We start from the raw sequence: 16,221 nt of genomic DNA on the forward strand, positions 1-16,221 counted from the left end.
CCAGTATTTTTTTTTATTAAAAAAATAAGGAGTTGATCCTCCTTTGGGCCTAGAGTTTAGCGTCAGGGACCCTCAATCTTCCAATCTGCATGAGAGGACCTGGAAAGTGTCAGCAAAGCATTCTACCTCACTGCAGTTTCTTCAGATAATAATAATAATAATAATAATAATAATAATAATAATTTATTCATTTCTTCATGCCTTCGTTTGCTCCCAGAAGGACTGAAAGTCCCACATAAACATCCCTGGGTCTGGTCAGCTGCTTCCTGGACATCTGCAAACATCTGAATCTGTACTGACCCTTTAACTCAAGTTTCCCTCACAGCTTGCTCCTTCAGTCTTTGACTTCCAGTGTCCCATGGCTGATCTTTATCATGTGCTGGTCACGATTTATGTTGCATTTCGGGGGCAAATATACTTCTCCTGATGCTAATACAGTGGTACCTTGGTTTATGAACAGCTTGGAAATAGAACACTGCAAAGCTGGAAGTAGGTGTTCTGGTTTGTGAACTTTGCCTTGGAAGCTGAACATGTTCCACTTCCTGTTGAGTGTGTTTCATTTGTAAATTGAGTCCCCCGCTGCTAATCAGAGGCTTCCTGTTGAGTCTGTCGGCTGCTGAGTCCCAAGCACCCACGCAACAAAGAGGTGATATTTGGAGCTTTTGTTTTTGCTCTTTTTTGCATTTTTGCTTGTGTGGATTTTGTGTGTGTTTTTTTCACTGTGACTTGTTCTTCATTTTATGGGACTGACTTGTGACTGGCTTGTGACTTCATTTTTGCGACTTGTTTTTGTGACTGCGTGGAAACCAGTTCAGCTACTGATTGATTGACTGTGTGACTGCAGAAATGAATAATAGCCCAATATCCAAACAATGACTATCATCAGTGCATGAAGAAAAAATATATATAAATTTTTATCATCTACAATACGGTCTTATTTATTTTATAGTGCAGTACATTGATTATTGCTTTCATTTTATGGATCAATGGTCTCGTTAGATAGTAAAATCCATGTTAAATTGCTGTTTTAGGGGTTGCTTTTAAAAGTCTGGAACGGATTAATCCATTTTGCATTACTTTCTATGGGAAAGCACGCCTTGGTTTTAGAACGCTTTGGTTTTGGAACAGACTTCCGGAACGGATTAAGTTTGGGAACCAAGGTACCACTGTATCAGCTTAAGGATGCTACTTTGAGCTGAGCAATCAGCGCAGCAGCAGCACCAGTCCTAGGGTTGGACAGACCCTAGAAAAAACCCCAAAACCTGCAGAGGAGTTTTAATTGAAATGCTTTGTAACAAAACATTCTTATTTAACAAGCTTCTCACTTACCAATGATGACTGTGTTGTCATCCACAATCATCAGCTTGCTGTGAACGTAGATCAATTCTGTCACAAGCTTTCCTTCCAGCTCGGCGTGGTTTCGGAGTCCGCAGAACGAAATGTAATTAATCCACTGGTCTCCAACTGAAGCGTGCCAAGTGGTGGGAAAGGGAAGGGGGAAAAGAGAGGCTTTAGGAATACGTGTGGCAGTGGGACAACTAACAGCACCATATAAAGCAGCTAATAGTAGCTGCACAGAAGTGCTAGGAATAGTAAGAATATTAAGAGGTAGTCATTTCACTGTGACACTAGGTGGCGCTAAGGAGTTTGCTCCTTTGGCAACTTGATTTCCCATTATAAGCTTTTCTGAAACTTTTTTTTTAATGTGTCTAGATCCAGCCCTTAAGGCACACTATAGGTGCAAACTGTTGTATGAACATTCTCCTTTTCCTAGCTTAGTATGGCTCAAACACAACTTTTCAAAAAATAAAAAAATAGATAGATAGAGAGATAGAATAATGATAGATGATAGATAGACATACACACACAAATTGCTCTTTAATTAAATTGCCTACAAAACAGCTTTACTGATATTTGAATACATTGTTTTGCTCTTCCAATAATAAATGTCTGCCAAGCTGTCAATTAAGCTTTTTGCATATCAACTGCTCCTTCCCATACTTCTTGTACAATATGGGCATTTTTTAAAAATACACTAAGATCTTGTGCCAGACTGCATTTTTTCCATTCTTTTATAGATGGCACCTTCTGTTTCTCTGTCTCCCCCAATCCACCTGCCTCGTTTTTGGCAATTATAATTCTGGCTACCACTAGCACATTTGCATGGATTTATCTATTCTGAACACTGTCCCCCTTAAGTTTCCCATTACAATAACCATTGGGTATAGTTCTAATTTGTCACTCCATCCATCTTCCAGATTACTTTAATAATAAGGGGGGGGGTGGTATTGTATTGTTTGTTATTATGTAATGCATTTTTGTGGTTTTATACTGTAAAACATCCTGTGATCCTTGGATGAAGGGTTGTGTATAATTTTTTTAACAACAGCAACGATGTCTACAATTCCAAAGGACTTTTCCAAGCCCTGCCTGATCTTGACCAGTCTCTGAGAAAGACAAGGAGGCAGCCTGCCCACTTTTTTGAAGCCAACCAGGAGTCAGATATCACAAATATAATATTTTCTATAAGTTTAGGAAGCATCTCTGCCACTGCAGTTTGAGAATAGTTGCAGTACTGACCACCTTACCAGGTCAATGTATGAGTTAACAGCTGTAGCTTCCTTATTGTACCTTATAGGTAGCATAAACCAAAGGCAAAAAATAATCAAGAAATAATTATGGTTCAGAGTTTGATCCTGTTTGGCAGGGGGTTGGACTCGATGGCCCTTGTGGTCTCTTCCAACTCTATGATTCTATGATTCACTCAATTGTCCCAACACAGAACCCACAATGTACCCCATACCCCTACTATAAACTTAGTTTTGCAAAACATGCACATTTTTGCAAATGTATGCATTTTAATACATGCTTTCCCATGATGCACACATGTTTTGGGTTGGAGAAGTGTTTAGAAAAGTGTCTAGAAAAGTGTGGATTTCGAAGGGTCGCTGCGTTTGGTGTCTGCATTATTCTGGGAAATGCGAATGACATTGTTGTTTAGTTGTGTCCGACTCTTCGTGACCCCATGGACCAGAGCACACTCCTGTCTTCCACTGCCTCCCGCAGTTTGGTCAAACTCATGTTAGTAGCTTTGAGAACACTGTCCAACCATCTCGTCCTCTGTCGTCCCCTTCTCCTTGTGCTGGTTCTCACTAAAAATGGGAACTAATCGAATTCATCCCTCAACTCTACCTAACAGCGACCCATCACATAACCTAGTCCACGGAATCTGCTCACCATAGTATCAGCAAGTAAAATGCTGGGGGCGGGAGGGAATAATTCATTTTCAGCCGTATCCAAAGGGATGCCAAGAACTGCAGCTCTATTCTGTTTTCAGCAGACACCCAGCAGTTTCAGCAGTTCTTTTGCTACTTCGCTTCCTTCATTCTGAAGATCTCCTTGACAATAATGGAGGCCTCCTATGCTACTGGTTTTACCATCCTGCAATTATGCCAGCTAACGGGTGCTTTATGGCGTATCAATCAAACTTTAGTCTCCTCGAGGCCCAACAGTGTGCAGTGCGCACAGAGCAAAGCAAAGCACTTACTCTCTGCTTTCAGCTGTCCCAGGATCGAATTATCTCCTCTGCACATGGTCCTGGAAGAATTAAGGCCACGATTAAACTCACAAAGCAGTGGTATGTGAATGGGTGACAAGGATGGGGCTAATTAAAATCAACAGATACGTTCATATAGAAAGCAGGGAGGTGGTGTCAAGCAACACTATTGATTCCAAAGGAAAACAACACAACATAAGGAAGGCAAAATGTTGCAGGGCTGGTGATCCCTTCTTGGGATCCTGGAGAGCAACTATCAGTCAGAATAGACAACACTGGGCTAGATTTATCTGATCCGGGATAAGGCATTGTCTTATGCTCCTAAATCACCACATGTGTAGGAAGCCAGAAGCAATCAGTCACCCAATACCATTTCCAGACACGGGATGATTTAAGTGATCCATGGGCCCGCCAGGGAGTGGATCATACACATGAGTCACTCTGACAGCACGGCTGCATGTCGCAGGCCTGGCTCAGAGGGAGCCATGGCACATCTGCCAAGTTGCGGTGCACAAATCAGGCCTACAAGCAACTTTTTTAAAAAGGAAAATGACGTTTGGGGAAAACAGCACCTAAGTGCGGTCTTTTGCTTTTGCAGCCTCTTGTCTATAAGCTAGATACTAGGAAATAGAAGGCGAAAGCTTAATTAAAAAGCCAATGCGCAAATGTGCTCTGTGAGATTTTTGTAGCAAGGCCCAACACAAAAAGCCTGTGCTCCCTCTGCTGGCTATTTGACAGAAATGTGCAATAACACATATTTATTTGAACTGGCAAGAGGAAACAGAGGGCCCTTCGTGCCTCTGACGGAGGCCTCTGAGGAGAGGAACGGTTGAAAACTCTTCAGCATGTTTTGGCAACTGACTATAAAATACCCTTCCACACCAAACACACTCCCTCCAAGCTTCTGTTTATAAATCCAAGGGCTGGTTTCCACAGCGATGCTAAGTCCTTCCTTGCACTACTGCAAGAATTCATGCTTGCAAGACAGAACTTTTCTCTTCTCTCTCTCCCACTCCTCGATACCCGCTCAATCTGCTCTGGGTTTTCCACAATGCCCCTTATCCACCCCTGGAGCAGATTTGGAGAGAGTGCGGATTGGAACAAGGACACTGGATACCACCCAAGTCACCAACTTTGTTCCTACAACTCTGTCCGGTGGCCCCAACATCTCCTACCCCCTTACATGTTATCATTTACCTTTTTAATTACACTGTTATCCTGCAGAGTGCAAGCTGGTGTGCACAAGGTCTTCCATGCGTCAGGTCTTTGGATCCTGGGGCAAAGCCTGAATTCACAGATTCCCTTTTACCCCTTTGCCTGAGAGACTCCACCGAAGACCGATGCTGACCTCAGCGGTGCGCTGCCTAGATTCCCTTCACTAACACACCACAGCATATTGCTGAGAACAAAATAATTTGCGGCAGTCAGAACAACCCAAGATACCTGTAGTTAAAGTGCATGATCGCCTGAAGTGCATTTCCTCCTCCTGTTGAAATATCGCCCTCAAATCCTGGCAGCAGTGGGATGACTACGTAGACTCGGTACCGTTTGTTTTCCCTGAAGAGAGAACACAAGAAAAGGTGAGGCAACCTTGCCCCAGTCCCAGAACAAGAAACCCTGAAACTCCAAATAGTGATGTGATTTATGAAACACAGAAGTTCTTCCTTTTATTAAAGCAGTGATCAGTTAACCAATTTAAATAGCCAAGTGATGAGCCTGTTAAATACAAAGGGGGGGAAACAAAACCCAAAATATGTATGATAATATAATTGAAATTATCATGATAACAATAAGCTGCAGAAGTTCTTAAGTCAGCCTGAGATTTTATTTAAAAGCTGGTTTCCCCCCATATCTGTTTGCCAACACTGGTGTTAGGTAATGATCTATCATAATATTGCTCTTGGATATGACCTTCCATAATTCTGGCCTCTATAGTTCAGTGATACTGCTGCTCTCGCCCCCCCCCCCCAAAGATAAGGAAGGATAAAACATGGAACAGTAAGAGTATAGATTTGATATCCCGCTTTATCACTACCCAAAGGAGTCTCAAAGCGGCTAACAATCTCCTTTCCCTTCCTCTCCCACAACAAACACTCTGTGAGGTGAGTGGGGCTGAGAGACTTCAAAGGAGTGTGGCTGGCCCAAGGTCACCCAGCAGCTGCATGTGGAGGAGCGGGGAAGCGAACCCGGTTCACTAGATTACAAGTCCATCACTCTTAATCACTACACCACACTGGCTCCCCAGTGTGAACAGATCTCCACAGCACTGGCAAGGGACTGGGGCAGGAACATATTGTAAGAATGTTAGAAAAGCCCTGCTGGGTCAGATCAAAGATTTATCTAGTCCAGCATCCCTGCTACCCACTGTGGACTGTGGGAGTCATAAAGCCAAGGCAGAGGCTTGTAAATACTGCAGGGTGCCCCCTGACATTCCTCTGGGCAATGATTACCTTATATGGTAAAGGGGCAATAAAAGCCTTGACCGGATGAGGTAACAAGAGACTTTGGGGAAATGGCCATGCGGCTGGGAGGACAAAGGATAATTAAAAGTTGCCGGAAGAGAGAGGTTGGAAGGGGCTGTCCGGCCATTATGAGAATACTCACTGCCTCATTGTGTCTTCTTTCTATGCTATGCTAAGCACCATCTATGACGGCAGGATTCCGTCAGTGGACAACCAGATGCTCAGTGAAAAGACCACAAGCAGAGCATGAGGGAAAATAGCCTTCTCCCACTTGTGTACCCAAGCGACTGGTATGCAGAGACAATCAGCCTCTGAGGTAGCCTACAGCCATCATGACTAGTAGCCATTCCTAGCCTTTTCCTTCGTGAATTTGTCTGCCAGGCATAAAGCCAGCGAAGGGCTTACCCACGCTTACGTTTTGCCCCAGGTCTGCACTTAAAAGCTCCGAGTTGTCGTTGTTGTTTCGCCCCAGAGCTTTCCCTGCGAAAACCTGCTCTTTAGCGCTCTACCGAAGCAACCATAAATTTAGGTTTTCCACAGAATACTGTTTGTTCCAACGGAGCTTTAAAGAGCAGGTTTTCACGGAGGAAGCACCAGAGAAAAACAAACCAACAAACCCAGAGCTTTAAAGTGCAGTCCATGCCCAGAAAGAACGGGTGAAAGGTAAGTTTGGACAAGCCTCAAGCTGATGGTGGCAGCTATCACTGCGTCTTCTGAAAGTTTAGCTGTGCTCTGTGTGAATCGCCCAACATTTGGATTCATTGCATGTCTCCTGGTACTTGTAAGGTGAGAGAGAGAGAGGGGGGGGGGAAGGAAAATGTCTCCTGATTCCAGGGATGAGGAACTTGTAGCCCTTCAGATATTGCTGAACTACAACATCCATCATCCCTGACCATTGGCCATGCTTACTAGGGCTGACAGAAATGATGATCCAAAGTTTATGAAGAGCAACAGATTCCCCCTCCCCGGCAGTTTCTCCATACCACATACCCCCCTTATTGTGTCTCCCTTACTTGACCTTTTTCCAGGCGGAAAAGGCACCCAAATGCTGTGCCCTTTTCCTCGCGGGAAAGTTGTTCAAATCCCTTGATCATTTCAGTTGCCCTTTTCTGCACCTCTTCCAACTCAACCATAAATATACCCAGAATTTCAAGCGTGATGGCACCACAGATTTGTCACAGGCCATTATTGAATTTCTAGAAAGGGTTGGGAGCTGGTTCCCTTCACCTTCAATGGGCGAAATGAAAACATATACACTGCAGACTTGTTTAATAGCGATTGTGGCAGCTATCACTGCATCTTTTGAAAGTTTAGCTGTGCTCTGTGTGAATCACCTGTGTGTCTCCGCAATGAACTCTGGGTACTTTAGTGCTGGTGTGTGTGTGAGGTGTCAGGTGAGGGCCCAGAGGGAACTCAACACTCTCATCAAACTACAATTCCCATAATTCTCTGGTGGAATCCATGACAGCTCATACAGGATATATGGATAGAAACTGATATAAGTTTGCTGTGCAGATATGCTGTTAGTGCTCAAGGTCAGAATTCACAACACCTTTACTTCTGAGTGCATCCTTTAAAAAAATGATAGAAATAGTGGATGGAATTCAACGTTCCGCTCTTCCTATCCTTCCATCCGCTGGCATTTCAGCTGGCCAGATGGAATGATTCCTCCCTCTCTTTCCCCTGCACACTGTTCTGGGGTTTCTCAGAGCCAATTCTGGGGAGGGGGAAAGAGGAGGAAACCGCATTGTACATGCAGTAGTCCCTGCACAGGGCTTCCACTGCCGAGATTCATTAGGTGAATCCCACCCTGTGTTTTCAGCAGCCAAGTCCATTAGAAGCTTGCCACAATTGCAGAGCAATTTGCAAACTCCATTCTCCCTCATAACATATTTGTTTTTATTCTGGCTGACAGATAGATGATTATTATGCTGGCCAGTCAATTTCTGTACAGTTTCATTTCCAGAGACACCCTTTGAGTCCCTCTCCTTATTTATTTTTAACTCAGTAATTTGCCAGGCAATTACATCTCAGCTAATTATCATTCATATGGAGTCTGACTTTCCAGGCACCCATATTCAGGGGTGCTAAAACTGAGTAACACTTGCTTTTTTCGTAAGCCAAAAGGGTAGGAAACAACCACCAGGTGGCGAGCATCTTATAGTTTGGATAAAACTCCAGGAAACACTGAAAACCATTAGAGATTCTACCAGGCAGATACAGCATTTCCTAGTAATTCTTCCTAGGACTAGTATTTATAAAACAACAAATATTCAGATGCATTTTCTGCAGTTAATACTGGGCTCAGAAATAAATGGGAACGTTGCCATCTTTTACCACAAAGTCGTAATTGAAATAATTTTCTAGATTGCAAAAGCAATTACAGTATTTCCATTAGTAAAACTGAGAATGCACTTCTGGGGGGGGGTCCACAAATTAGGAAACATATCTCAACCCATATGTTGCACGAGTATCTGTGCATAGTTTGTTCTTCTGGCTACAAAGGCCCCATAAGCATGCGTCTGCACGGTTGAATCCAAGCACCGTCAAATAGGTAAGGTGATTGTCAGCTCGCTATTCATTGTTTTACAGTGTCATCGAAATGCATGGAGCATTACAGAATTACACAAGCAAAAGAGAGGCAGCCTGCAACCCGCCGTCCAGGGAGTTTACAATCTGCAGTTCGGCAGCAAAGAAAGCAAAGGAAAGTGATTGACAAGGATCACAAGGACATCAGCAGGACAGGCAAGGAGAACTAGGAATTATCCCAACAGACAAGCATCTGTTCAGCACAGAAGAGCCTTGTAAGGCATAGCTCAGGACTACAGATTCTGCTTTGCATGAAGAAGGTCTCAGGTAAAATTCTCGGTATCTCCAGGTAAGGATGGGAAAGGCCACCTGCATAAAACCCTGGAGAGCAGCTGCCAATCAGTGTAGACAAGAGTGAGCAAAGTGGACCAATCATCTCACTTGGTATAAGGCAGCTCCTGTATTCTAGTGGTTAAGTGCTTTCAACACACTCCAAGTCACATTGACTATCAGGTCATAAAACTGCAATCCTCAAACAATCTACACTGTGCCACTCCCAAACACCACTATAGGTGTTTGAAATTGGCACCGATGGGAAAACTTGGTATATAGTCTTTTTAACTGACCGCTTCCTAAAATGAATGGCACGTGAAAATAATGAAGTGGTGCATTTTTGTTTCTGTAAAAAAAATTAAAATCGAGGTTCATTCGCTCATTGTTATCATTCAGACCCACGGGTTTCGCCTTAAATTAAAGGCGTCTGAATGAGACAAGGCAAAGAGCTTGGGCGCAAGGAGTATTAGTTGATACTTGCCAAAATTAATTACAAAAATAAATCACTTATGAGCTTTCCATTTTCATCATTCAAAAGCAGCATGGCCAGCTCAGAGGGAGGGGAAACCACAACCAGAAAATCTAGGAATGTCGATATTGAGCTAATTAATTATATATGCTGTGTACTGCCTAAAGAACAAAGAGGTCCTTACGCTCGGGTGGAAAACTCCATCAAGCCCCTCCATTAAGGTTGAAATATTTATGCAAGAGCTAATTTGTCTTTTGCATGAGACCCAGGGGATTCATATATTAGTACCTACTCCCCGTTCAAGCCACCCTCAAAAATTTCATAGTGAACATACTGTAATGGAGATTTCATATAATTATACTTAATTCACCTTGATCCAGCAAGGGAGATCTCTATGCAGATGCTGATTCTTACTTGCTGAGCAAAAAGACTGAGAAAGTGCATGCACACTGCATATGGATCACACATATGGACCATACGTGCCAACTCTATGGGGCCCGGGGCCCTTCACCTCCCAAAAAAATATTTAGGGGAGCCAGCCCCCCCCAATATTTTCTGCATGTTGGTGTCTTCTTCCTTCCTTTCCTCCCTTGCGCAGCTACCTTCCCCCAGCCAGATGCTGCCCTCTTTTCCCAGCTTGCCTCCCTCCTGGCGTTTGGCGCCCTTTCCAAGCACATCTGAGCTGGGGTAGCAGGGGGAAAGCAGGCAGGCAGGTGCCAGAGGCAGGAGAGTGGGTAGAAACTTCTCTGCTCTGGCCAGGGTGCCTCGGTCTCTTGAATAACAACAACAACAACAACAACAACAACAACAACAACAAATTATTATTTATACCCCACTCATCTGGCTGAGTTTCCCCAGCCACTCTGGGCGGCTCCCAATCGAGTGTTAAAAACAACACAGCATTAAATATTAAAAACTTCCCTAAACAGGGCTGCCTTCAGATGTCTTTTAAGCTGCTTAAATAGCTGCTTTAAATAGCTGTTTATTTCCTTGACATCTGATGGAAGAGTGTTCCACAGGACGGGCGCCACTACTGAGAAGGCCCTCTGTCTGGTTCCCTGTAGCCTTACTTCTTGCAATGAGGGAACCGCCAGAAGGCGCTTAGAGCTGGACCTCAGCGACTGGGCTGAACGATGGCGGGTGGAGACGCTCCTTCAGGTATACAGGACTGAGGGCATTTAGGGCTTTAAAGGTCAGTGCCAACACTTCGAATTGTGCTCGGAAACGTACTGGGAGCCAATGCAGATCTCACAGGACCAGTGTTATGTGGTCCCGGTGGCCATTCCCAGCCTTGAACATCAGGATTGGGGCCAAAGTGCATTACATGGTGGGAGACTGGAAATGGCACTGGACAGGATCTCAAACATGGTTGTCAGCAGGACCCCAGTTGCACGGCCTGTGCCACAATGGGGTTGCACCACTGGTAATTTCCAAGGGTTTTCCTCAGCAGTCCTACTGGGCTGTTCAGACTGCACACTGGGCGATCAGACAGGGAACTGATCTGTTCCACAACGCCACCCAACATTGCTTGGTTCGAAGTTGTTGGCGGCATTAACACGAGTGTATCATTTATATGGTTATAAATTTGCATGGAATGCAAAGTTATTTAACTTCATGTATAGTTTAACCATCAGTGGATGCTTATAGGTGGTGGTGCAAAGCTGTTCAGAGCATGTAAAAGGTAAAGGGACCCCTGACCGTTAGGTCCAGTCACGGAGGACTTGGGAGTTGCGGTGCTCATCTCGCTTTACTCGCCGAGGGAGCCGGCGTACAGCTTCTGGATCATGTGGCCAGCATGACAAACCTGCTTCTGACGAACCAGAGCAGCACACGAAAACGCCATTCACCTTCCTGCCGGAGCGGTACCTATTTATCTACTTGCACTTTGATGTGCTTTCGAACTGCTAGGTTGGCAGGAACTGAGACCAAGCAACGGGAGCGCACACCGTCTTGGGGATTCAAATTGCCAACTTCTGATCGGGAAGCCCTAGGCTCTGTGGTTTAGACCACAGCGCCACCTGCGTCCCTGTTCAGAGCATGTGTTGTTGTTGTTGTTTAGTCGTTTAGTCATGTCCGACTCTTCGTGACCCCATGGACCAGAGCACACCCGGCACTTCTGTCTTCCACTGCCTCCCGCAGTTTAGTCAAACTCATGCTGGTAGCTTCGAGAACACTATCTAACCATCTCGTCCTCTGTTGTCCCCTTCTCCTTGTGCCCTCCATCTTTCCCAACATCAGGGTCTTTTCCAGGGAGTCTTCTCTTCTCATGAGGTGGCCAAAGTATTGGAGCCTCAGCTTCAGGATCTGTCCTTCCAGTGAGCACTCAGGGCTGATTTCCTTTAGAATGGATAGGTTTGATCTTCTTGCAGTCCATGGGACTCTCAAGAGTCTCCTCCAGCACCATAATTCAAAAGCATCAATTCTTCGGCGATCAGCCTTCTTTATGGTCCAGCTCTCACTTCCATACATCACTACTGGGAAAACCATAGCTTTGTTGGCAAGGTGATGTCTCTAATTTTTAAGATGCTGTCTAGGTTTGTCATTGCTTTTCTCCCAAGAAGCAGGCGTCTTTTAATTTCATGGCTGCTGTCACCATCTGCAGTGATCATGGAGCCCAAGAAAGTAAAATCTCTCACTGCCTCCATTTCTTCCCCTTCTATTTGCCAGGAGGTGATGGGACCAGTGGCCATGATCTTCGTTATTCCACATTTCACACACTCTGTGATAATGAACATTTTGTTCATCTGCAAGGAACATGGGTTATGGGAAATAGCTGTAACAGGCTTATGCTCTGTAAGTTGAGGAGCTTGGTTGTGGGGTTCAGGTTATGCGAAGCAAGTCTCTCGGACTTAGGGACCAGGCTCCTGCAAACTGCAAGAAACGGCTCTGGAGGCTGTGAATGAGTTGGTTTGGTTTGACAGGAATGCATTCTGCTACGACGACTGCACCACCTGAATCACAATTATACCAAGGCAAGCATATACTGTGCTGTTAAAAAGAAAAAGTGCTATTTTCTGCACCATGGAAACCCAAGGCTTCCAATTAGAATTATGCTAATGTGTGTGTGCATTTGCATAATTGGTTCTGCTAACAAGATCCCCAGGTTTTGCAAAAATGTCTGGAACACTTTCAGCCAGGGCAGGAATGAGAAACAGGCAGTTTACAACAGGGGAAGTCAGGTAACAACAGACATACAAGAAGGTGAAAGAGCTAAGAAACACTTGAAGGTTCACACTCGGCTCTAGCGAGTCTGGCCCTGTCCCTGTCTATGGATGGATTGCTCAGGAGATCTGTGATCTGTTTTTTGTTTATTACTTTAATGCATGTGCTGGAATGATCCACATTCAACTGAAGCAACAGAACTGGACGAGGAAACAATTATTCCCTTCTCCCAATCCAAATCGCCCCTACCCTATGCAGGGGAGAGAAACACCTACTCGTTTTTCCTTCTCTGGCCTTTCTGGCTCTGTCTGTTTCTCTTAAACGAAGTTTTATTGTGCTGGGTGTTGTTTCCCATCTCAACCCTCTATATTTTAGATTGCTGTTTAATTTCCTTCCTCTCACAGCGATCTTGTGGACGCGCAGAAAACCCTCGGCTTTATTTATATTGACTTCTCCAGCTTTGGATAAATGCAGCCTGCTCTTCGTGATTGCAAGGCTTGATATACTAGCTTGCCTTTTGGAAACGCAGGGCAAACTGTAAACATCCTCGATCACTTTCCAGAGACAAGGCCTAGGAACACTGCAACGATCCACAGATTAATCATATTAGAATTCCCCAGTGGGTGGAGAGCCTTTATTCTTCCTGCTTAAAAGCCAGTTGCTTTCTGTCGAGAAATCACCCACGCCCTGCACCACTGAGCTTAAATGATTAAAGAAGCAGAAATGCAAACATTCAAAGGTATCCCCTCAGGCATTTAGGAGCAGGAAAGGAAGAACAACAACCAGGCTGTCAGCATCAACCTGGGCCCCCAAAAGTAAGCAGGTGCAAATAACTATTAGGAGTGAATTTGTTTCAGAGGCCCTTTCCACTGTTACACCAATCATACACTGGCCTGTGAGCACTCCAGTTGGGGAACAGACTTTACCAAATGAAGACACTCGAACTCAGGACGCAAGGGAGAAACGTGCTAAGAGGAAGGCACGCTTGGCAAATCTACACCGCGATCAACTCCCACCCAGAAACCAATGTCCCCACTGTGGAAGGACGTGTGGATCCAGAACTGGCCTCCACAGTCACTTACGGACTCATTGTTAAAACCGTGTTTATGGAAGACAATCTTACTCGGTTACAAGTGATCGCCAAAGAAGAAGAAGAAGAAGGTAGTAGAGATATATACTGGATAATGGGCCCAGATGTTGCAGTGCCCAGGTGCCCCTGAACTGAACACACACAATCTCTTTGTCGCAAAGGTCTACTCAGAAAAACACCCTGTAGTATATACACTTGTAACTCAGTTAATTTGCAGCTGGATCAAATATTTCCACCCATTCCCTGAAAATTCATACAGACATTATACACACCAAGCTGCCCCAAGCTGCAAGGAATGCCAGAACCACTGATGGAAGTGGTAGCAAAACATGATGAGCAAAATGGTGCCATTATAGACAATGTAGACAGCAGTGCCTACCAGGACCCTGACATCATTTGCAAGATCATTTGTCCCACCAGGTCCAAAAGTTTAATTACATAAAATAATTTTACATGAACTGGTAAATACTGTCTTCGTGGTTCACCAAGTCCAAGAACTAGTTATCTTCATGTTAGTTTCCATATATTATAATCACTAAAGGAAAACCAGTTTGTGATCCCATCTCACCCTTGTCACCTTGTCTTTTAACGTTTTTTGAGTTCTCCACTTTCCCCTGAAAAATGACTTCAGAAATGCTTTTTTAAAGTCTGTGCTGAGGTATTTGGCTTAGAAACAAAATTTCCCCTGCTGCATTCTTCATTCCCACCCAGAATGTGTTTTTCAGCAAGATTACCTGTGCGCCTTGAGGATGCGTTGAGCGATGGCATCACCAATCCGGTTCGATACAACTTTGTCGTCCGCACAGCTAATGAAAAACTGGTTCTATGGTGTGGGAAAGCAAAACAGAAAGAAGCGGGAAATGACTGCGCTGTTCATAAATCTGATAGCTGCTGTAAGAAGTAGCTGCCAAGGCAGTAGTTTTCAAATGTGGAAGCTTGAGGCTCCTTGGAAACTTATCATAGCTACGCTGGTGATGAGATCAGTAATAGCAGACAAGCTCTTCTGAAAGATTGCTTGCCCAGTTACCAGTCTTCCTGTGCAACCTTAGGAGAGCACCAGATACACTCTAGGCCCATCCATCTGGTGCCTCCAGAGTCATAAGGACTATGACTCTTATCAGCCTCAGAGAGCATGGCTGTGGTAGCTGATGTAAGCTGTCATCATAAACCAGCTAGCAAGGGTTTGTTATCAGTGCCTTCCATTTGTGTGAGGCAATGGCAAAGTCTAACCCAATGGCAAAGCCTAGAACCCTTGTACCTACGGGACTGCCTCTCCTGGTTTGCCCCACGGAGGACCTTAAGGTAAAGATAAAGGGACCCCTGACCATTAGGTCCAGTCATGACCGACTCTGGGGTTGCGGCGCTCATCTCGCTCTATAGGCCGAGGGAGCCGGCGTTTGTCCGCAGACAGCTTCCGGGTCATGTGGCCAGCATGACTAAGCCGCTTCTGGCGAACCAGAGCAGCACATGGAAACGCCGTTTACCTTCCCGCTGGAATGGTACCTATTTATCTACTTGCACTTTGACGTGCTTTCAAACTGCTAGATTGGTATGATTTATAATGAAATTAAGAAGGTACTTAAGTGTACGTTTTACAAGAAACCAGAGGCATTCCTCCTGGGCATGGTCGGCCAATTGGTGCCAAGGAAGGATAGGACGTTTTTTATGTACGCTACCACAGCAGCAAGGATCCTTTTAGCGAAGTATTGGAAGACACAAGAACTACCCATGCTGGAAGAATGGCAGACGAAGGTGATCGACTATATGGGATTGGCGGAGATGACTGGCAGAATCCGTGACCAAGAAAAAGAGACGGTGGAAGAAGATTGGAAGAAATTTAAAGTATATCTTAAGAACTGTTGTACAATTCATGAGTGCTAAAATGTCAAGGGAAAAGAAAATATAGAATTACAGCTGTAATTGATTAAGTATGAGAATAAATTATAATAAGAAGATGGTATTAATGGATTGGGGTGAGGAGTTGCTGAAAAAAAAGTTAGAATAGGGATGCAGAAAAGGGGAGGTAAGGGGAAGTCGGGGAAACAAGGTTTATGAAAAAAAGGTTTTGAAATTATACATGTTTGTATGTTTTTGTTTGTTTATGTGTGTGTGTGTTGTTTTGTTTTTAATCTGTGTTGAAAATCAATAAAAAATTAATTTTTAAAAAAAACACAAACTGCTAGATTGGCAGGAGCAGGGACCGAACAACGGGAGCTCACTCCGCTGCGGGGATTCGAACCGCCGACCTTCTGATCGGCAAGTTTAACCCACAGCGACATTAAGGGTACATAAATAGCAACACCCTAGAGGTCCTGGGCCCTAAGGAAGTTAGATTAGCCTCAACCAGAGTCAGGGCCTTTTCAACACTGGCTCCGGCCTGGTGGAACGCTCTGTCTCATGAGACCAGGGCCCTGCGGGATCTGATTTCTTTCCGCAGGGCCTGTAAGACAGAGTTGTTCCACCTGGCCTTTGGCTTAGAATCAATTTGATTCCCTCCCCCTCTTTCTTCTTTCCTTTCTCCTCCTGTGAAGAGGATGCATCTTAATGTTTTAATGTTGTATTTTAATCTTGTTTTTTAAGTTGTATTTTTATCAACTTATTTTTATTATTGGTTGTTAGC

General features: G+C 44.5%; 1 protein-coding gene across 2 annotated transcripts in view; it reads right to left on the bottom strand.

The window, feature by feature from the left end:
- Nucleotides 1-16,221, bottom strand: part of PLD1 (phospholipase D1) — a 136,049-nt gene that overhangs the window by 12,785 nt on the left and 107,043 nt on the right. For both annotated transcript variants that reach the window (XM_081862202.1, XM_081862201.1), the window contains exons 20-23: nt 14,336-14,424; nt 5,000-5,113; nt 3,548-3,597; nt 1,330-1,464 (exon numbers count right to left, since the gene is read on the bottom strand). In XM_081862202.1, the coding sequence (XP_081718328.1) occupies nt 1,330-1,464; nt 3,548-3,597; nt 5,000-5,113; nt 14,336-14,424 (388 nt within the window). The remainder of the gene's footprint in view (nt 1-1,329; nt 1,465-3,547; nt 3,598-4,999; nt 5,114-14,335; nt 14,425-16,221) is intronic.

Source organism: Podarcis erhardii (genome assembly GCF_964252035.2).
Source record: "Podarcis erhardii genome assembly, chromosome: 5".
NCBI classification, from domain to species: domain Eukaryota; kingdom Metazoa; phylum Chordata; class Lepidosauria; order Squamata; family Lacertidae; genus Podarcis; species Podarcis erhardii.